Source organism: Rattus norvegicus, chromosome 8, assembly GCF_036323735.1.
Source record: "Rattus norvegicus strain BN/NHsdMcwi chromosome 8, GRCr8, whole genome shotgun sequence".
Lineage (NCBI taxonomy): Eukaryota > Metazoa > Chordata > Mammalia > Rodentia > Muridae > Rattus > Rattus norvegicus.
In genome coordinates this window covers 60,052,607-60,076,114 of record NC_086026.1, presented here as the reverse complement: position 1 = coordinate 60,076,114, position 23,508 = coordinate 60,052,607, and the positions used below count along the sequence as shown (strand labels likewise).

At 45.7% G+C, this 23,508-nt stretch overlaps 1 protein-coding gene across 7 annotated transcripts in view; it reads right to left on the bottom strand.

Annotated features, from left to right (window-relative positions):
* Positions 1-23,508, bottom strand: part of Alg9 (ALG9, alpha-1,2-mannosyltransferase) — a 71,731-nt gene that overhangs the window by 9,045 nt on the left and 39,178 nt on the right. For all 7 annotated transcript variants that reach the window (XM_039081868.2, NM_001394348.1, XM_039081865.2 and 4 more), the window contains one exon: positions 13,880-14,010. In XM_039081868.2, coding sequence (XP_038937796.1) covers positions 13,880-14,010 — 131 coding nt within the window. The remainder of the gene's footprint in view (positions 1-13,879; positions 14,011-23,508) is intronic.

The following is a 23,508-nucleotide window of genomic DNA, read 5'->3' as shown; positions in this document are numbered from 1 at the left end:
TGATGTGCAAGCAGAGTTCACGTTGTGGTCTGCAGGTGGCTGTGAGCTAGATGAATGGCCTCAAACTCAAGAACTGAGAATTGGGTCAGCGCCTGCTGCTGAGCCTGGTGACCTGAGGCTGATGGCCAGAACCCACATGGTAGGAAAAGGGATGAGATTCCTCAAACTTCCCTTCTGAACTCACAAGCTGTCTTCTGACTTCCTCATGTGCACCCCCCATAACACACAAAACACATAGTAAATGTGATTAATAACTAATCGATCAGTAAACAATAAGCTCCTAGCACAAAAAGGAAGCAGCGTTCTTTCTACCCAGTTAGCCCTCACCAGGAAGGACGGCATCATGCAATGTTGGCAGTCAGACCCTGGGCGATTCCCAGTACAATAAAGAGACTCGCCCTGTGCCCTTCTTTCACTTTCCAAAATGTCGTAAGTGGACGGGCTGAAGGGAAGGATACAACAGAGGAACATAGATGACAGAGACATTTAAAAATCGCTGACCGGTCTAATTGACTTTTAAACTCTAAATACAAAACAAAAAAAAAAAGTTTGAATTAAGAAACAATGGAGGTTTGTGAACCACCAAAGGTTTCTCAAAAATACCTAAATGCTCTTTTTATGAAGCAAGAATGAGGAGAGCCACGAGCAAGGATGAGCTGGATTTCATTAGTGACAGGTCTGAAACCTACCAGACTTCAAGATGGACGTATCGGGTTCATGCACAACAGCAGCTGGCTGTAATTTGGGGTATCCATCTCAGGAGTAATGCTTGAATATGTGTATGTTCCCAACAAGGAGAATACAGAATAAAAATTCAGAATATATGGCCAGGCACGGTGGCACACATCTTTAACGGCAGCACTTGGGAAGCAGAGGCAGAATGAGCCTTCTGAGTTCAAGCCCAGTCCAGCCTACAAGGCCAGTTCCAAGAGTTATATGACTGGCTATACCTTGTCTGAAGAAATGAAACAAAAACACCCAGAGAGTGTGAGTGTGTGTGTGTGTGTGTGTGTGTGTGTGTGTGTGTGTATCCATAACCAAAAGAATATGGAGAAAGTTTCATGTATTCTATTTCTTTTTTTGAAAGTGTATTTTTATGTGTACAAGTGTCTGTCTGCATGTGTGTCTATGTATCCCGCGCATGCCTAGTGCCCAACTACGCCAGAACAAGGCACTGGAACTAGAGTTATGGAGAGTTGTGAAGCAAGATGTGGGTGCAGAGAACAGAGTGCAGGTCCTCTGTATGAACAGCTGGTGCTCTCAGCCATCTCTCCAGCCCCCATTTATTATATTTTCAAATGAATCTTTCATTACCCTCCTATTCCTATTTTTGTAAATAATTTATAAAACAAATAAAAAACATAAAAAGAGACAGGGTCTACTGGACCAAGACCATGAATGCTGATGGCCACTTTCCTGGTGTGCTGACAGGTAACACCACAGAGGCCCATATATTTCAGAACACTTTTTGGCTGCACACAGAACATACGTCACCAAAAGCACTGACAAGACTGAAATGGAAGGCCCGCTATACATTACTGCTGGGTATAAAAAGCAAGCTGGAACAATAAGAAAGAGGAAGGAGCCTAGGACAAGATATCTACGACCCATACAGTAGAGGCTTGCCATCTAGAGTATGTGAGCTTCCTACAGTTCAGGACCGCAAAGGAAAAGAATCGAGAAGGGAAACGGGAACAGTTAATGTGATCTGTCAGAATGCAAGCCTGGGCATCAACTCAACAGCCATGTTTGCAAAAACTATGCAGTCTGACTGTGCCTAACACCAGTGCGGAAAGAGGAAACACGCATGCCAGTGAGGGTAAGCCCACAGCCACGTGCACAGGCGATTTGAGCAGAATCGGTCAGAATAGGCAGCATGCATCATGGGGACTTTGTTACTTTATGATGACTTGTCCGTTTGTTTCCATGCTTCATAAATAATTTGTTTTGTTTTCTGCTTATTATACCAGAAAATTTCAAACATATAAAGTTGGCAAAATGTTATTTATAACGTTTACAATGAACAGACAAATTTGTCCCAAATTTAGAAATTAATTAATTAATTAATTAATTAATTTAGAAGACAGCATCTCACTGAGCAGCCCTGGCTGGTCTGGAACTCATAGAGATCAACCTGCCTCTCACTGGGATTAAAGATGTGCACTACCAGGCGCCATCCTGAAAACCTCAAATTCTTCAAAAACTAAACAAGCAAACAATATGACAACTCTATATGAAGATCTGCATGCTTGCCACACAGACACATCATCTTCTCTTCGAGATGGGCTAAGGGTCTCACTGAGTGCGCATTTGTATCTGAACATGAATGGCACAAAGCTATAACTTAGCGTATATACTACTAAAGCACCGGCACGCAAGTTCAGAGGAGAAGCCAACCGCTGAGGACTGGAGAGGGCTGAGCAAGCACTCAGTACACATCTTTCCATCTGAGGCACCTCACTGGAGGTGCGTGGTCCTCTGGCTCCGGTACAGCCAGGTCTTCTCAGTGTGTCTTTCAAATGTGTATGAACGTATCAGCTTGCTGAATGCCCCTTTATTCCCTCATCTAGATTTCATGGACTGAGGATGTGCTCTCTATGCCTGGAACTACTCTGTGATGAACAGCAGGCATGTTGGAAGGACGGATGGGTGGGTGGAGGACAGGCAGGTAGATAAAGAAAGTGGGGAAAGGATATCGCAGGAAAGAATTCAGCTGAGCTCAGCCATACTGAGGGCCGTCAGGTAACAGCATAGATGCAGACATGAAGGGTAGGTAACAGACGAGTCCTTTCCCAATGAGGAATTCCAAGTCCAGGAAGTTGTGGTTCAGGTTAAGCAACTCGTCAAAGATAGACAGGAAGTCAATCAAGAGTCACCCCAACTTGCGGTATTCACCCGGTGTGGGCCACTGAAAAATTAGCACTAAATCCTAAACACAGCACTCAGTGAGGAGACTTTTATAGGTAAACCTGAGCACACAACTGTAAAAGGAGAAAACACAAGGGTCTCATCAGAGCACAGCATTGAGCATCCTGAGAACACAGGTCTTCTGCAGCCACCACACAGAGCCCCCCCTGCTGATGGCTTCCAGAAGTAAGACAGAAGCTGCTATCATTATATGCATGCCCACCTCTCAACTGCGAAGGGACGAGTCTGTGGCTATCTGACTCAGTTTGTAGAACAAGTTGACTGGAGTTCCCCTTGTCTGACAGCAGCTGCTGTTCTGCATTTCTTCCTTCTTTTATCTGCTCTGACATTGAAAGAAGGGAATCCCTGACTATATTAGTTTCTTAACCACTAGTATCTGCAGTAGCTTTAACTGTTAAGGAAGACTTGTTATACTACATTGTTTCTGAAGGAAGTAAAATCAAATACACAAAAGAACAGCTAAGCACTGGAAGACGGAGTCTGCAGTCGTGCACCCATTCACACGTGTGGAAACATAAATCAGAACGATCACAACTAAGACAGTGATGCCCATCAAAGTTCATGCCGCAAGACCCATGAATGTCAGTGTGACGCGTGTTGAACATTAGAGTTGCTCAACAAAGGACGGTAGGTTGACTATGATTGCATCTGTAAGGAACAAGATGTAAGATACGTGTCACCATCATAGAAACCCACTCTACCCCAGAAGAGAGTCTCTTAAGCAGTGCAGGAATGGAACAGATATGCATAGAACAGTCATCCACTCGGTCTAACTAGCTGACAGCTCAGAATGTGTTCTGATCCAATTACTGTCCCATTTATCAGGGTCAGAGAGCATTCTGCTGTAGAGACTTAAATCTGCACTTGCTGACATGAACAGCAGACTGGCAGCTAGTCACCACCCCACCCCACCCCCACCCCCGATACCACCAGCCAGCACAAGTGGAAATATGGAGTCAATTTGTCAGCTTAGACGGCCTCCTGACACTCAGATTTCCCTCACATTTCTCCCTGTCCACACCAGTCATCCGTCCAACCACTCGGCCCTCACTCAAACCTTAAACCACATTTAGCCTTGTTATTCAACCCCACTGGGGACTTCCTGGAGCTGTTCCTTACTTCCTCTTCCCTGTAGTGCACTTTCAGACATTTCCCACACCGCCCAGTGCAGAACTGGCCCTTCAAAGCACCTTCAGATCTAAAGACAATCTGGGTTTTCCTTCATGATTCAGTCATACTCACCTACTATCCTTTACTGAGCAATGCTAATATTCACTAGGCTGGTTTTGGGCAAGCATAAGGGCACTTTACTACCCTTTAACAGGACATGGGTGAGGACACTGCTTTACGGTCAGTAAGCAGTGCAGAGACGAGTCACACTCCCGTTTCCCACTCGTGGACACAGCAGCACAGTTAACACGCTGTGCTCGCTGGAGGGCCCGCCCTAGGGAGAGGACACAATGCCGCATCTCCAGCTTCTAGAACTCTCCTATGGAAAACACTCGAGATTCTGCAAACGGAAGAAATGCCGGCCTCTCAAATCTTATCTAGTCTACTTCCCCAGCATCTACTGTTCATCTTCCACAAGGAAACGAAGCTTCAAAAGGAAAAATAGATTCTTTCTTCTCAAACATTTCAGTCCTAAATCCATGAGGCAGAGCAGAGCAGAACAGAACCTGCACGTGTGGGAGTCAGGAAGGACGGAGTTACAGCAGCCCTCGGTATGGCAGTACAACTGCTTCAGTGTCCATGATAAAGAAAAATGGTATTCTAAGAGGCCAAACGACCTTCAGGTTCTAGTTCACAGAGTTTGCCAAGTTGCCCTGACCATGTAACTGGTGTAACACAACTTTCAGCAGTTTATCCAGCACTCGGACCATGTGGGGAAGTACGGCCACAGTGCTGACCACTCAGATCAGGAAGCCTGCTGAAGCACAGATGAACACGCAGCTCTGTGACACGGGCACACAGTGAATCATGCCCTCATGTGTGCAGCATCTGGCACAACGATCACAGCCTCTGTACCAGTCACCTTTAGCCAATATTCAGAACAGCAGAGTTGGGAAAGACTTGCTATTAGGCAAGTGGACCCTTCTGACCTTTGGTCCTGCCAAGGGTTGGGGGAGGCTCTCTTCAGTCTGTTCCCTTCTGGTAGCGACTGAGATACAGGCAAGCACACAACAGTGTCTCAGCCTCAGCCTGCCCCTCAGACTCTTACCGGGGCCTTATCCGTGTGGCAGAACAGCACTGGAAACCATCTCGAGAAAAGGACTCTGGAAAGCATTAACGTTTTGAAGTAAACAATGAGTACACTTTGCCGGAACAATTTTTATTTCACTAAGGTACAAGGCCTCTGACAAGGCCCTTGTCTTGCTCCCTTCTGCTTGCTCCCTTCTGCTTTCGCCATTACATAAAGCCAGCTCTAAGAAAGTGAGCCTGGGGCTAGAGAGGTGGCCCAGCAGCTAAGAGGACTTGCTGCTCTTTTGGGGAGCTTATGTTCAGTTCCCAGCATCTATCCTAGGTGGCTCAGCCTCCTGCAAATCATGGTGCACATACATACATGCATTCACACATAAATAATAAAAAATAAGATAAAAAAGGAAAAATAATGAAAAGAATGTAAAACCCATCAAGTCATATACTTAAGACCGTCTAATGTGCCGAGAATCATAAAGAAGCTGGGACAAAAACTGATGATGTCAGGGCCATTGAATCCCCTCTTCAGTCCACAGCACTCGCTCAGTGAGGAGATGTGGGGATGGGTCTTTCTAGAGAACTCATCCCATAACAGGAGAAAGCAGAGCTCTCTGGGCTCCACAAGAGATTAAAAGGTTTGTTCTTTTTACTCTTCCTAAATGTCAGCAGATTTCAATGATTAAGGAACTAAGACATTAGGCAACATACAATATGTTTTGAAGCCAAATCTGGCCAAGGGTAGCTATGTTAGATGGGGGTCTTGGAAAAGTATCCTAGGGGGCAAGTGGGGGGTTAGGGGCGAGAACAGGGAATGAATGGGAGGCAGCAGGCAGAAGCTGACAGAGAATGAAAGACTGTGACAGCAGTGAGCTGATTAAGTGTAACAGGACATGAATTCTGCCCTTCCTGTTTCTTGGTGTCCTCAGCACCAACATAGGGCACCACTGTGCCTGGCAAGCAGGAAGAGGACTGGAGCCCACCACTCGCTGGTCATGTGGAGAACTGATTCTTCCCAAGAGACCAGATGCCATCTGAAGCATGCCAACTGCTGCTCGTCAAATCCTTTCCACCTGGGTAGGAAGGGGAAATGACCTTTGGGGCTGCCCTTTTCCCTCTTGTAAGAAATCTTTGAATTGAAAACTCAATTTAGAAGGAGAATGGCATTAAACAAGCTCTGGGGATTCTGTAACATGTCCAAACATTTTTGGCACTTGTGCCATAAGCAGAACGAGTCTACTCTTCACCCCTTGAGCAGGGATGTCGCTGGCTTCCCACCAGAGCTGGATGAGGGAAAAGTGATACTTTCTGTCTTCCAAGGCTAGATCAGAAAGCAATGGAATTCAGCCCCAAGGAAAAGGAAAAACCACGGAATTCTGGGTGATGGCCTCCTCTGAGATCTAGCCAATCGCTAGTCTCAGCGGCCAGAGGTGTGGGCAAGACGGTGGGGATGCCTCAGCTTATCAGCTCATGGCCAATGCAGGACAGACCCTGAGGAAGAGCTGGCCGGATGAGCCAGCTGTGGTCTCCTCTTACAGCTTTAAGGTGGGTGACTGTTACAGTGCAGTAAGCTTCCAACTAACCCACCCTTCGCAACACTTACTCTGGTGAACTTAGTATTTTAGAGAAAGAAATAGTTCTGCCTATGCTGGCTCCCATCAACCAGACCACCCTGTCACATAGGACACAAACGGATACAGGTGTAACAGGTGTTTGGTCTTCAGGCTTCAGAGTTGCTGGGTTTACTTTTTAAAGGGTAATTAAAAGGCCACACACTGCCTATAGAAATTCTCTAGATTAGCCAGCACTGAAAGAACAAAGCAGCAAACATTATCATGCACTCCCCACCTGGCTACAATTGAGGTCCTTTGACTAGAAAGGGCCCCTACTCTACCTTGCCAGCTGCTGGTTCAATCTGCCTCTGCTCCTCACCTGTAATTAAATCTGCAGGAGTCTGAAACCCTGCCTAAATTCCCCCAGACTACTGAAGCCTCTAATCATGCAAGTCTAGAATTGAGCTAGATGAGGCTCCAAAATGCTCTAAAATGGGAAGAGGCACAGATGGGAAGCCATGCAAACAAAATGGAAGTGCCTATGAGGAGTGCCTACAGGTAGAGCACTAAACCAAGCAGTGCAGGGCTTTTAGACCATTTCCAAACCTGCAAACAGATCCTACTCTTCAGAAGGCCAACAACAACAACAACAACAACAACTGGAGAGGCTTTCCCACCAGGCTCCGAGGCTCCATAGTCACCCCTGAGCTCCTGATTTATTCCAGCACTCTCTTTCACTCCTCTCGGGACTCAGAGGAAGTATTACATCTACTCACATCCAAGCTATTCTATACAAGTAGCAGTTATGTCCTAGTTCAAAGATTAAAGAAAAAACCCTCTTGTTTCATAAAGTATGTAACACGAGCCTGCTATAGGATAGCAAATCTGTACATTTTCTTTTGAGGCTGGATAGATGACTCAGCAGTTAAAATCACTGGCTTCTTTTCCAGGGGATCTGACACCCTCTTCTGGTCTTGGAGGGCACCAAGCACACAAGTGCACACATGTAGGAAAAACTTTTAAGTGAGACTGTCAGGTAGATCGATCCCATCTCCTATGAGTCTGACAGTCCTTATAAGCACAGCCATGTGATGAGAGGTTCAAAGTCTGGAAGCTGGGGCTAGAACCAGCCCTACATGGCAGAACTACAAGTTGGTCACTGAAATCTTCTGCTTGGATGCTCCAGTTAGAAGCCTGGAGTCTCTAGGCCTCTGGAAAGCAGAGAAGTCAATTCAGAAAAGAGGACACAGGCTGCCATGTTCCCTCCCAGTGGGCGAATCATGTCTCCAGAGTCCAGCAGCCAAGGCCTACCTTCCTTACCATTTAACAGAGAATGGCCTTCCTCACTCAGCCACAGCAGTCCAGCACATTAAAAATCTGCTCCAATCACAAAGATACCCTAATAATCTTTACATTGCTTCTCTCCTGCAAAGGTTCTCCAGTAACATTCTCTTGAGAGTATGTATTTTAATGTTTTGGCACTCAAATTAGCCTGATTGCTTCCCTTTCAGACAGCTGAGGTCCTATTTAGACTATTTAGACTCTGTCAGCAAGAAATGTTGCAAAATGCTGGGGATTTAGCTCAGTGGTAGAGCGCTTACCTAGGAAGCGCAAGGCCCTGGGTTCGATCCCCAGCTCCGAAAAAAAAGAACCAAAAAAAAAAAAAGAAATGTTGCAAAATGAATCAAGTAAAACTGTGCAAATGTACTTAAGAAATGTAAAGGCAGCATAGTCCAGAACCCTGCAGAGCTTGTCAATTTACTTAAAGGTTTAACTTGCCAGAGTGCTTTTAATTTAAAAGTATTTTCACACAGTCCTCTCATTTAATCCCTACAAAATATATATGACACCTTTGTTTTACGGATGTGAGAGTTTGGGTTAACAGCAAGAAGCCAAGATTAAAGTCACAGGTCATCAAACTCTACGCTTTTAGCACACCATGTCTCTCTGTAAGAATCAGACCTCTTCAATTCAGAAGCCAATGGATTTTTATCTTACCACATCATCTTAAAATCTACCCCTGGGGCTGGAGAGATGGCTCAGTGGTTAAGAGCACTGACTGCTCTTCCAGAGGTCCTGAGTTCAATTCTCACAACCATCTGTAATGAGATCTGAAGCCCTCTTCTGGTGTGTCTGAAGATAGTTACAGTGTACTCATATACATAAATAAATAAATCTTTTTTAAAAAAAATCTACCCCTGCACACAAGTTATAAGAAATTAAAACTCTCCAGGAATAGTGATGTACTCCTTTAATCCCAGCACTTGGGAGACAGAAGCAGGTGGATCTGTTAGTTTGAGGCCAGTCAGGCAGAGCCCTGTCTTGGAAACAAAGAACCAACAATGAAACAAAAAGAAAGAACAGAGAGGGAGGCAGGGAGAGGGGAGGGAGAGAGGGAGAAAGGGTGAATTAACACCATCCTGAAAGCATCCTCCGAGAGGAAGATCTTTCCTAAGCCAGGTCTCACTGTCACAGCTTTCCCAACTTAAAACTGTATACACAGAATATGAAGTTCCCAGTTTTCTAGGAGGCAAAGGCCCTGACACCGGAAGTCACAACCCCCTCCCCACACCCCACACCCCTCACCCCTGTAGTCTATGAGGCAGAGGCTGGGCACCAGGGGAGTGCACTGAACAGAGACCCCAACACCATTGCTACTGCTTCTCTGTCCTAGCATGCTCCTCCATTAACAACCTGCCACCTTCCACAACCTCTCACCCCTAATTCCTTCCCATCTCCCTTGTTATCAATGTAATACCATGCCCACTAGTAAGATTCTCACAGAAAGCTTCACCCTTTCAGTCTCTGTTGCTCTGCTGTGGTTTCTGATCACCGACCCTACATATGTGTTTACAGCATCATTATTCATAACGCCAAAAAGTGGAAACAACCAAAAGTCTGTCAGCCAAAAGAAGAAATGATAACAAAAAATACATGGTCAGCAATAGGAAGGGACAAGGGCTATAAACTGGCTGGTTTTGTGTCAACTTGACACAAGCTAGAGTCATCAGAGAGGAAGCAGTGGGAGTTGAGGAAATGCTTCCACGAGGTCCGGCTGTAAGGCATTTTCTTAATTAGTGGTCAATGGGGAAGAGCCCAGCCCACTGTGGACAGTGCCATCCCTGGGCTGGCAGTCCTGGGTTCCATAAGAAAGCAGGCTGATCAAGCCAAGCAGAACAAGCCAGTAAGCAGTACCCTTCCATGGCCTCTGCCTCAGCTTTCTGCCTCTAGGATCCTGCCCTGTTTGAGCTCCTGTCCTGACTTCCTTCAGTATAAGCCAAATAAACCCTTTCCTCCCCAACTGCCTTTCAGTTACAGTGTTTCTCCACAGCAGCAGACACTCTGCCTGAGGCTGGACAGTGCATGCTATCGCCTGAGTGAACCTTAGAAACACGCTGGATGAAAGACGCTGCATTAGCTAGTTTCTGTTGCTGAGAACAAAGTAATTTATGGAAAAAAAAAAAGCTTGTTTTGGCTTATGGTTCCAGAGGTAGAGTCATGATGGCAGCAGAGGGGGAAGCTGGCTGACCATTTCCATTCACACACAGAAAAACAACAACAGCTGGACGGAGGAGACTCCAGCTCTCAAAGACCACCCCCTCACTCCAGTGATGGACTTCCTCCAGCAAGGCTGCACCTCCTAAAACGTCACAGACCGCGCCACCAACTGGGGAGACTTTCCTCATACAAACTCTTATGGAAGCCAAACACAAAACCGTACACATTGTATGATCCCACTTACAATTAATAACAAAGAATGCAACCCACACAGAGAAACCTTGTCTCAAGGAAAAACAAAAAATAAAATAAAAAAGAAAAAGATAATGATGACAAGGATGGTGTTAAAGATTATATAAAACTTCAAACCATCCCTCAAGAACATTAGCTGGAGAGGCACATGTGCCCTGAGGCCATGACATTAGACACAGACAGACCACCCACCCCACCCCACCCCTGCCATGCAGAAAGCTCTAGCAGGTAGGTCTTACACAACGGCCTGAGCCTTTACTTGTGGAGTTTCTTCCCTCGTCTAACTCAATGGCAATGCTACAGCAATTCCTTCCTTCCCCCATGTCACCTTTCCCCGTCACCTGCTTTTAGCTGTAACAAGAGTCTTCTCATCAGCACATGGCTCATGTGTTTTCTCATCTACCTTTTTAAAGAATAGTTTGGGGTTTTAAAATAATTTTTAAATTTCCTGGAAATAATTAACAATTACATTATAGAATCTAAAAATTAACATATTAAAGTCAATCATTTTTTTACAAATCAGCAATGAACAAGCAGAATTTTAATTTAGGTGGGATAGGGGTAGGGGATGTGGGAGTTCGGGGCTGGGAGGAGAGGAGGAAGGGGAAGCTGAGATATAATTAATAAAATTAAAAATGAAAAAATGAGCCAAATGTGCTGGAAAGAGGGCCAGTGGCAGAGCACTTGCCTAGCAACCATAAGGCCCTGGGTTCAAGCCCCAGAACTGGAAAAAAGGAAAGAGGAGGAAGAGAAGAGAAGAGAAGAGAAGAGAAGAGAAGAGAAGAGAAGAGAAGAGAAGAGAGGAGAGGAGAGGAGAGGAGAGGAGAGGAGAGGGGAGGGGAGGGGAGGGGAGGGGAGGGGAGGGGAGGAGAGGAGAGCGGAGGAGAGGAGAGCAGAGGAGAGGAGAGGAGAGCAGAGAAGAGAAGAGCAGAGGAGAGGAGAGGAGAGCAGAGAAGAGAAGAGCAGAGGAGAGGAGAGGAGAGCAGAGGAGAGGAGAGGAGAGCAGAGGAGGGGAGGGCAGGGGAGGGGAGGGGAGGGGAGGAGAGGAGAGCAGAGGAGAGCAGAGGAGAGGAGAGCAGAGGAGAGGAGGAGAGGAGAGGAGAGCAGAGGAGAGGAGAGCAGAGGAGGGGAGGGCAGGGGAGGGGAGGGCAGGGGAGGGGAGAGCAGAGGAGAGGAGAGCAGAGGAGAGCAGAGGAGAGGAGAGGAGAGCAGAGGAGAGGAGAGGAGAGCAGAGCAGAGGAGAGGAGAGGAGAGCAGAGCAGAGGAGAGGAGAGCAGAGGAGAGGAGAGCAGAGGAGAGGAGAAGGGGGCATGGGGGAGACTGGGAGGGGTGGTCCAGAGGCTTCTAAAAACACCTCATCCAGACAGATTTACAGATGCCAAACAGGCAAAGAAGAAGACATTCCTCCTATTTCTTTATCAGTAGACAAAAGGAAAAGAGCCAGACCAACCTCACTCTGGCCTGGCAGGAATGTACACCAACAGCTTCCTACTCAGCTAAACAAACTCACACCACACAATTCAGCCATCTCATGTTCAGTGAGGACCTCGAGAAGACAAAACTCACCTGCCCAAAATGTGCATGTGGCTATCACTGGAAACCCGAACAATCTAAAGCTTAAAACTTTCTCAGTGCCGTACCACTAAAACTTGTTTCTTGCATTCCAAAATATGACATGTGAGATACTGCTGGTCCCAGTATTAAACAAGAGGCAGTCAGTCTGTAATCGCTTTACTCAGCTGCTATTACAGACATGTGTGCAGCCCCTCGACTCACGATGCAACACATGTGCTGATCACATCTGTAATCCCTGCAGCTGGGAAACAGAGGCAGGAAAATTGTGAGTTTGAAGCCAGCCAAGGCTACATAACAAAACTGTTTTCCTGTGCTCTAATAATTTGATCCCTGGTGTGGTGCTGTGTGGAGGGAAGGGCTCTGAGAGGTCACTCAGCCACATCTGCAGAGCTCTCCAGAATGGGGTTAGTTCCCTGAAGAGAACAGAGAACTGTCTTACCCTCTTCCCTATGTTAGGTAAGAGAAGTCACTATCTGAAACCTACAGGAGAGCTGTGGGGTGATGTCACAGGTGAGGCAGGTACAAGATAGAAGGAGGTCAGTCATTGGATGAGAAGGAAGGATGGGTGGGAGAAAAGTTTGAAGGAAGAGGAGGAAACTGGAACGGAAAGAGGAAAAGACAGGAGGGACAGAGAGGGCAGTCACAGTGGAGGGAAAATGGAAGCTGACGTTAAAAGATTCCACTCTGTGTATTTACAGGTTGTTATTAATGTTCTTAAGGGATGGATGTGTACTGGGTTCTGTATGTTTAGGTGGGCAATTATATCTTATCAATTGGGTCAAAGGTTATGTGTGTGTCCTTTCATGTGTAGATTTAAGTGTAATGGAGTGTGGGGCGGATAGTCTGGGCTATCATGGAGTTGGGATGTATATTTCTGGCATGGAAACCTGCCTTGGGAACTAGATAGGCAGAGAGATTGCTGTCAGGCTCAGAGAGAGGCCTTTGGCAGTGTGATATGGGATGGAGCAGAGACGCTTTGCTGACTGAGACTTAAGATATCCAGCAGATATCCTGGGGCACCGCGGTGTCGGATTTAGTGGGGGATAAAAGACAACCATACATTTTTTATTTTTTTATATTTTTACAACAATAGAGATCCACACCAGAATCTACTAACACACTGGCCTTAAACTTTCAGCCTCCAAGACCATGAGGAATAAGTTGTCTTCAGGTTCAGCCCCTCAGTCTAGGGGCTTACAAACACCTTCACACCTCCAGTTCACACTTACAAGCACGCTCATACCTCCAATTCACACTTCCCATCATTCTCCTTACCGCTAATTCTGAGATCCTTCTGAAGCGCCAGCCATGTCCTGGCTCTCCAGTTTAAAATCTTCACTAGATCTACCAGGCGTGATGTAGCGCACTTGCAGTCTAGCATTTGGGAAGCTAAAGCAAGAGGATAGCCACAAGTTCAAGACTAGCCTGGTCTACCTACTGAACTCCATGCCAGCCCTGAGCTACAAAGGGAGACCCTGCTTCAAACAACCAAAACAAAACCAAGCAAGTCCTACCCAGTACTTGCTGAGCTTTGATTCTGAAAATTATGGACATCAGGGTCCTCAAGGTGCACAGTTAATCTTGTTAGCAATGCCAGAATGCTCAGCTAAGACAGTTAAAATCAGTCATCAAAACTAACTAAAGCCTTACTGAGTTTCCACAGTAGACCTACCTGTACTACTCAGAGCCTTTCATTACGATAATAATAGAAAGTACTTGCATTCCGAGGCCTCAGAAGAGAAACTCTTAACATTTCTCAGTACACATGGACAAAAGTGTAAGATGCCTTGGGGCCAAATAAAAGGAAATGAGAGTTCTCGAGATGGCTCCAGCACTCCTTTGACGACTGATTAGACTCCTCTCACAACCGAACCACATACCTAGATGCATCCAGGAACGGCCTGTGGGCCAGGCTCACCCATTCTTCTCTGTTGGATGAGTAGTTTGGCTCCCGAGGCGTTTCTCTCATGGTATCCACGTCCACTAAGTAATGGCATTTGCTGATGTCAATCTGAAAGGGAAAGGGTCAGCTCTCCGTCAGGCACTGTGGCATTCCTGCAGACCCTAAGAAGTCCCTCAAGGTGGTGAAGGGACAGGCACCTGTGCTTTACCCAACACACGGGCTATCACCGAGGCTCCTGGGAACAGCGCACACTTGCTCAGATAGGCATGTGGACACTGGGTGGTCTGCAGCTAGTCTGCTTTTAAGTCCCTATAGCCCATAGACACTTAGGAAGCCTACTCAAGTACAGCTTATCTCTAGAAAACCTGTCTTGTGCTTACCACTGCTCTCTTCCTTCTATCTATCTGATCCTAGAGCTCTAGAGGGCTTGAGTAACAGAGGTACCAGTCTGTGAGGAAGCCTGACTCTCCTGAGGAAGACAAAGGCTACACTGCACCTTAGAACAATGCAGCACGAGCTTCTGCAAGAAGTCAATAGAATGGACAGAGGCATAGAGAGAACTGTCTCCACAGCAAGGCTCAGAACAGCTGAGGAAGTACAGCTGCAGGACTGAAGGGCAGGAGAGTACAGGATACCAGCAGCCATCCAATAGCTCACAACATGGATACCCCAGGACCTACAGGTGACTATAAACACACTCCACCTTAAAAATCAAAAAGGCCTGTTCATCAAAATCACCATTATGAAAGACAATATGCACAGACTAGAAAACAGACGACATCAAGAAATAAAGTTTCATAGTATATATGATGAACTCCTGTCAATCAGTGAAACAAAAGAAACCACCCAACAAGGAATGGGCAAGCTACTTTTGCAGAATAAAGGATCCAAGCCCATTTCTGGGTTTAAAAACCTACCAAGAACCACCAATCCCTGAGCACAAAATCCTAGCAATCCCTGTGTTAGTGGTCCCTCCTTGGATGGAAAGGTGCCATGGGACTTGGGAGCCCAGGAAGAACCAAACAGTTCTGAGGGGAGAAGGTATCCCAATGGAAGGGCATCCTGAGACACAGAGCTCTGAGAGGAAGCCTCCTCAGCAGAGACAGTGCAGCTCCCAGGGGAGGGGGATCCCCAGCTGGGCTGAGGAGCTCAGGAGCCTCAGCCCCACTCCCCCTTCACTTCTTCCCTTTATTGCTTCTTGGCTTCATCTGATCAAAGAGTCACACCAGGAAGCAAATCTCATAAAAGAAATTTATTGGAGAGATGAATCCAGGAGTGGCTGCCTCTGCTTCCGGGACCAGACAGTAGGGATTACATAAAGGGCAGGGCTTATATAAAATTTCTTAGGGGGTGGAGCTTTTCAGGGCAGAAATTTCCAAAGTGAGGATTGGTGGAATTTCAAGTCCTGAGTTTGAGGGTTTTCCTGTTCAAGGATTGGAGGGGTTTCCATGCTCAGGGATTGGTGGGTTTTCTGCTCAAGGGTTGATGCCCCCCACCCCCAAACACACACACACACACACACACACACACACACACACACACACACACACACACACACACACACACACTCTTTTCCCTGCATTGAGCCCATGGGTTGGGACGGGAAGAATTTCCTAGCTACAGGCAGCTTTGGTGAAACACCATCACTGCCGAGTTGCTTGGGGAGGCTAGAAAGGTGGTGTGGCCACTGTAGATAGCTGCAGGCTGAGGTGGGAAATGCCTGTTTTGACAGGCTCCACCATTTTGATAGGTGCAGACATTTTGAGAGTTCCTGAGGCTTATCTTTCAGGGACTACACCCTGGGCTCAGCTTGAAATCCCACCAATCCCTACCCTCAAAGTTTCTACCTGGAAAACTGGTTTGCCCAAGAAGCCCTATAAAGGTCTGACCTCCTGCTCAGTTCCTTGCTGTTTCTCACCAGGGGGGGTGGGGGGTGGGGGGGCACCCTGCTGAGTCTCTCTTGTGTGAGGTTGGTTGTGTAGAGTGACTCTGTGGTATTCCTTGGCTTCTAACTGCCAGGACACCTTCCCTGGCAGCCCTACTTTGAACCTTCTCTAATGGTCCTAAGGATGAGGTGTTCTCCTCAGAGCTGCAACACCTCTACTGAGGAAGGAAGCCTTTCCCTCAGAGCTGTAGTACACATTAATAGGTATTTCAAAATCTCTAAATGAACAAATGAAAAAGTGCTCAGTTTCACTAGTAAGCAGAAAACGTTAAGTTAAATCACAATGAAAAAAAAATCACATCAGAAAATGTCGGACACAATATAAAGCGACAATTTAACATTAAGGTATTACAAAAGTTTTAGAAAACTGTTGGTAGATCTACCAAAACAGAACATCTGTATTTCTTATCATGTAACCATTTCATATGGTTTCCAAGGAAATCATAATTTCATATAATTTCAACCGAAAACATATCTAACAAAAATACCTGTATCCTTAGGACAATTCAAAGACGTTCCAAGTAGACCGGGAAGAGGACTCAGTGTGTGAGGGTACTTAAAACCAAGCCTCTCAGTGTGTGAGGGTACTTACAACCAAGCCTGGGCACTTAAGAACAGTACCCAGGAGCCAGAACTAGAAGCAGAGAACTGACTTCCTTAAGTTGTCCTCTGATCTCCACATGTATGCCATGGCACATGTGTGCCCTCACTCATGTACACAAGCAACAACATATGTGCACACATATAAGTACATAAATGGAAAGAAATTTAAAATAAAGACAAAAGCAAGAAAAGTATCACTATAAAAGTCAGCAGGCTACCTCATCGGTGATGTAGGGACAGACAGAGGAATCACTGGGAAGCCCCTGGGTATGGCGACATTCTAGTCCTGTCTTAGGAAATGGCTTCACAGGTATGTCCTCTTAAACAATTAACTGTATATTAAAACTTTGTACATTCAGATTACAGGTTAAATGTGAGGAAAGACTTCTTAACGTGCATATAAGAGCAACCTGGTTTTCAGTGGCTTGCAGCAAGCTGTTCTTTTCCAACTTCTACCTCACAGAACTGTTCCTATTCTCCCCCAGGATTATTTATATGTAAGAAAGACTTTAGTCTTACATCTGTCTCTACATATGGGCCATTCCTCCAGGGGAGAGAAAACACACTGAGATTGGCGTCAGACCCAATTCCATTCCACATAACTCTCTAAAAATGGTCCTCTGCATAAACATTTCAGGAAGTGACTTTTTTTTTCCTGTCTGAACACCCACTCTGCAGCTCCTGGGCAACTGTAAGAACATGAAGCAATTTTCCGTAGGCTTTCCAACACCATGCCTCTACTGAGGGGACCCAGCAAGGAGTAGAGGGTCTCACGACCTCATGTTTAGACACCTTCCCACAGGCAGTCCAAGCCTGAATGGTTACAGTCTGACCTTCCCCTGCCAAGCACACCACAGGTCTAATTACGAGGTCGACTGGTGCAGTCTCCTGTGGCTGAGAGGGTAACTATCATCATCCTTTTGGCAGTCAGCTTGGCTCTTCCACCCACCGAATCATCCCTCAGGAAATCCTAAGTAAATTAAATTCTAAGTAGAGGTCTTAGAAAGGTATCAAGGCAATGCCATATAAAGATAACAATGCATTTTTTAAAAACTTCAGTCTTTATCATATCCCTTAGAAAATAGTTGCTGAAAACTTAAAACCCAGGTCAAGGGCCTCCAGGGGCAGGGCTTAGGAACAATCAGGCAGGTTCTTCATTCAAGGGAAGATAAAGTTATTAGAAAAGAAGCTCAGTGGTGCACACCTGTGATCCCAGCACAGGGAAGGCAGAGGCAGGCAGATCTCTGTGAGTTTGAGGCCAGCCTGGTCTGCAGAGCAAGTTCTAGGACAGCCAGGGATACACAGAAAAACCACTTCTGGTGTTTAGGGAGAGAGAAGAAAGGAAAAATAAAGAAAAGAAAGGAAAAAAAGAAAAGAAAGGAAAAGAAAAGGAACTTTAAAGAACACTGAGGAACTTTAAGGCAACAGGCTGAGTTAGACTTAGTTTCACTGAGGTCACACAAATCATGTGTTCCACACTCATTTAAGGCTTTTATATAATTTCTTCATCTGTAAAGTGAACACACTGCCACTGAAAACTAATGAAATGTTTGAACAAATCATATCAACTCTGAACAAATACACCAACGGCTTAAATAACAAAGGAGCATTTGGTGGGCTGCAAAAAAGGGGGTGTAACGGAGAACCCGAAGCAAAAGTCCATCCGCTCCAATGTCCCAGTTTCAACTTTGACTGACACCCATGGCCAAGCCAAGTTAAACCCAGCAGGAAAATGGAGGCCTGGAGCCACTGACTGCCCATGACTGAATCAGGAGCATCCACTAAATGATATCAAAAATCACTAGGGACCTGGAGAGATGGCTCAATAGTTAACAGCACTCGTCTTGCAGAGGACCCAAGTTGGGTGTGTGCAAACGTGCATACGCATGCATACACACACACACACACACACACACACACACACAAATACATACATACATACATACATACATACATACATACATACATACATACATACATACTCAGTTAAACAAAAAAGCCTGCAGGGGAGAAAGAGGTGAGAAGGAGGAGAAGGAGGGAGAATTGACTTCAGTGATGTTAAAACTAGAACAGTCCCCAGATTGCACATTCTCATAGCATCAAGTACTCCTCACAACATTTCACAACTATCTACAAACAGTAACATTTCTATGAACTTTACAAAAAGCTGGAGTCTATCTGATTCACTCTCGTGCTCTAAATCACACAGCAGATATTTACTAAATGAATATTTAACAAATGAACAGAAAAACAAAACCCTGCATACTAAGAGGGGGAAGGGAAGAGGAAAGAGACACAGGGAGAAAGAGAAAGGAGAGGAGGGCCAGAAGTGGTAGCACATGCCTGAAAGTCCATTTCGGGGCTGAGGCAGTTTGAGGCCACACTATGCTGTAAGTGAGGTCCTGCCTCAAGAGACTCCCATCCCACACCCCTGACAGAGTGAAGGAGGGAAGAAGGAAGAGATGAAGTACATGAGAGTAAGAGAGCACTCGAGAGAAAAGGCTGTACACACCAGGGAACAGATTCAAGCCCACAGAAAGGCTGTGCAAAGCCTAAAGACTGAGCGAAGGTATCTCCCGAAATGGTCGAGTGTTATCGATGGTCAAGTTATATCAAGTGTATTTATACCCACTAGAATGTCCTATGAAGGAAATAGCCCAACCTATTCTCGGTGGCATCCCCTGCTGTACATCCAGCAGCCTGAGCCAAATCTCCCAAGTCCCAACGTAGAAGGGTGTGACTGCATTCAGGCATCTGTCAGCCGGAAATGACAGTAACACACATACAGTAAACACTGATTTCTGGTGAGGGCCAGTGCAAGGTTCAGAAGGATCAGAAAGCATCTCCACATATATCACAGATCTTATTTCTCTAATGTCACTCAGAATCTCTAATAAACGATTGCAGAAAAAATCTGTATGAGTATAAGAGAATGTGACAATAGAAATCCAATGTCCTACAATATCCAAGACAAGGATTAAAGTTGGAAAAAAGTAGACTTTTCCCACAGCTACAATGCAGACTATGCCAAATTACCAAGAGACTGAGCAATCAAAGAGCCAACTGTCAAGGCACTTTGCTTCTTATCAATCTCTGCCATCGCTATCCTGACAGATTAACTCACCACTGCCTTCAGGTTGGGACACTGTCAAGCAATGTCGTGCTCCTCAGCCTGTTAACTGGAGCCCCGAGGAGCCTCACAAAGGAGCTGATGAATTATCTGGCTTGGGCAGGGAAGCTGCAACACTGGAGATCTTTGGGCTTGCACCACTCTTGATATGATAGACTGATAAATGGTAGACTGACTGGTGGACGACAAATTGACAGATGACAGATAGGTAGATGATAAATAGATGATGACAGATGTTAGATGACAGGCAGACAACCACGGTGGCAGACTCTGCTGACAAATGACAACTGGGCTCTGCAGGTCGGAAAGGTCACTCGCTTTTCTTGCCATGTGAGCCATTTGAGTGTCAATCCCGTACATCTACCTATCCCTGTGACAGTGCTCAGTCAGCTCTCCCACGGCTGAACTTCCTCTTTACAAGCTCCTCTCACAGGCACTTCACTGTCCTTTACTTTGGACTCTGAAATCCCTTCACCTATCTTAAGAGCCCCAGGCACAGCAGAGCTCTCCTTCCTGCACTGCTGAGCACGTGTCCCCCTCCCTCACTGCACCTCTCCCACCTTTATCATCTCGTTTGTTCTCCTTTGGAGAGCAGCATTGCTGCTGCAGTCTGCTTGCCCTTCCCAAGGCAGAAGCAGGGGCTGATCACAGCAAGAATATTCACAAAGGCAGGATAAGTATCCACCCCAATAGACAAACCATAACACAAAGTAAGAAACACAAGGCAACATGACTTCTCCAAAAGTTCCTAACTCTCCAAAACCTAATCTGAGGACATCAAAATGGTTGAAATATTGGCCCAAGAATTCAAAAGTATAATTTTTTTAAGCAACCAATTACTTCAAAGAAGGCATGAATAAGCAAAATAAATCCAAGAACTAGATGAGAGTCAGCAAAGAAACAGAGAGGAGGGGGACTTCAATATAGAATAGAAAAAAAATCCAAAGGAAAGCAGTTCTGTGGACTTTGTGGACTTCTGTGGAGTTTGAGGCCTGTAGTGAGAATTTTGGTTTCTTCAAAAACCCAGTTATATTATGCAATTATGTTTTTGTTTTAATTCTAGGTATGAGATATGGGGCTGTTTCAGATTGTCCACAGTGGCTGACTATGATTTGTCTCACGCTCCAAGAGGGGCATGATTTCTGCCAGCTGCAGATAGTTTATGTTTGGAATTCTGGGGACTCTTGAAAGGGTCTAAATGTGAGAGCCAGGAGAGGGACTGTGGAGGCTGCTGCCCCCACTCTGCTCCCCCACTGCTGCTGCCCCAAATGCTGCTGCTGCTGCTGCTGCCCCCACTGCTGCTGCCCCAAATGCTGCTGCTGTTGCTGCTGCCCCCATTCTGCTCCCCTACTGCTGCTGCCCCAAATGCTGCTGCTGTTGCTGCTGCCCCCACTGCTGCTGCCCCAAATGCTGCTGGTCCCCACTGCCTCTGCCGCCGCTGGTCCTGCTATTACTGCATTTGCTGCTTTTGCTATTGCTTGCTTGCTGGATCACTGGATGGATATCCTGATGAAGAAGACTGGACTGGCCCCCTAGTAACTGACACCTCTAATCAGCAGTGAGTAGTCTAAAGAGATCTCTGCCCCTTTCCCCTCTAATCTTTTCCTTGCTTACCTAATGTTGGGGGGTTAGAAAGGATTGGGGTAGAGAGTGGTAGCAGATATAAGAACCCAACAAAGTAGCCCAAAAAGTTCAATTACAGAGGCAAGCCTGGTCTACTGAACAAGTACCAGAACATCCATTACTGAAAAGAAAATAAACTTCACTAACGGGTGAGTGAGAGGTACACTATCTGAGTAGAGGGTGTAAGTCATTAGTCAGTTTAACACTATGCCCACACGGCATAGTAATAGCAGTAGGCTCTCCCCCTACGTCCCATGACCTACCTAGCCACCGGCTGTGGCCCCATGACCAGCCCCAGGCATGAGCTCTGTCTTGTGAAATGGGCTGTGGATCAAGTGGAAAGCAGTTGATTTGGGCCACTACTGTACCCCTGGCCTATCTCACTAGTGAGTTCTTGCATTCACATCTGATGAGACCGATTGCTACACCAGCAGTGTGCACAGCACTACTGGGAGGGAATTTTAAAATTCCTAAAATCAAACTGAAACAAAAGCACCACTTATCAGAAAGATGAAAGATCCAGCAATGGCAATTCTAAGAGGAAATTTTACAGCACAGGTACCAAGAGTAAAAAGACAAAGAGGGGTTGGGGATTTAGCTCAGTGGTAGAGCGCTTGCCTAGGAAGCGCAAGGCCCTGGGTTCGGTCCCCAGCTCCGAAAAAAGAAGAAAAAAAAAAAAAAAAGACAAAGATCAAATAAAACAGTGTCAACAATACAACTGAATGTTTCTAGAAAGTAACAGGCCAAATCTAAAATCAGTCCACTGAAAGAATATCAGACCTAAAATTAATAAAAGAGGAAACCAACAGAAAGGAGCAACAAGACAGAGGTAGTTCTTGGCAAAGAGAGGATGGACAGCCATTAGCCAAACCAAAAGGAAGAAAGAATGTTCAAACTAACAAAACCAGACTAACAATGAAGCAATGGCTCCGAAAAGCTGGCTCAGGGAGAGAAATGCCTTCTGGGACTTCCTTCTGTTTCTACCGCCCGACTAAGTTCTGAAGAGCAAGTGGTTGGGGTGGGGGGGGAATGAGGGCGAGGGCGAGGTCCAGGGCTAGTGCAGACACCATGCTCTCCACTGCTCAAGCCCTCAGTTCCTCACCAGGACAGCTCCAGTCGAACTCTAAAGCCAGGCACAGGCTGCCTACAGTTTTTCTGTCCCACACACAGCCTTGTTCAGTATGCATTTGCCTTGCTAAGTACATATTTACTGACCAAATTTTTAAATCCACAAGCAAAAATTTAGCACACTGTGAATTTTTAATCACAGGTTAAAAATTCACCCAATCATTACAAATGATAAAAATGCCAATTTTAAATGTCAATACCATGGATAGAACAGAAATAATTCTGGAGTATTTTGAATGCTGTTCAACTAGGGTTTTAGTACCTTCCCTTCTTCCAATTTATTTACAGCATGAATACAGCAGTGTGAACACCTACTTTGATAACCAAGAGTGGTTAACAATCAGCCAGAAAACCAACAGGGTAAATTATTTTCTCCTCAACTAAGGATCCAGGAAGGTCAGCAGAATGCCGAGAGAAAGAGAGGACGAAGGATCCTGGTTATTTCTGTTTATTGATAAATATATTATCAGCTGCAAGCACCTAGCACAAAGGAAAAAGAGCTTCAGAAAATGAAAATTTTTTTAAAAATTAAAAGGTAATGCTCAGCTACTTATGCTCTCGAGTCAGACTGCATCAAAGAATGCTCACCACCACAGGGAACACCCACCTACGGTGTGAGATCGTGGGGAATCCTGAGACCAAGCTTCTCGTCCAGCACTACCCTGTGTCAAGTCACGGCGACCCTGAGCCTCAGTTCCTTCACCCACAAGATGGGGAGTCTGACATCGATACCTTAAGCTCCCTCCAAACCCACGTCCTGTGTGCAGAAAAGAGTCGGGAGAATTGCGACTCCACGAACAACGCTTCTCAGCTTGTTTTTAATTTTTTTGTATTTATGTATGTATATATGTATGCTTGTGTATATGTATATAGGTGTGTGCGTGCATATATGGGTATATGGATAAATGTATGGATGAATGTATATATATGGATGAAGGAATGGATGAATGGATGGACAGACTAGATGGATGGACGCATTTATTTATCATTGAGAGGGAAAGAGTGAGTGTGTGTGTGTGTGTGTTCAGAGAGGACAATCTGCAGGGATCAGCTCTCTGCTTCTACCAAGTGGGTAGAAGTAGAAATGGAACTGGGGTCATCAAGTTTAGTGGCAAGTACCTTACCCGCTGAGTCATCTCTCCAGTACAGGGCTTCTCTTTTGATACTCATTTTGAAG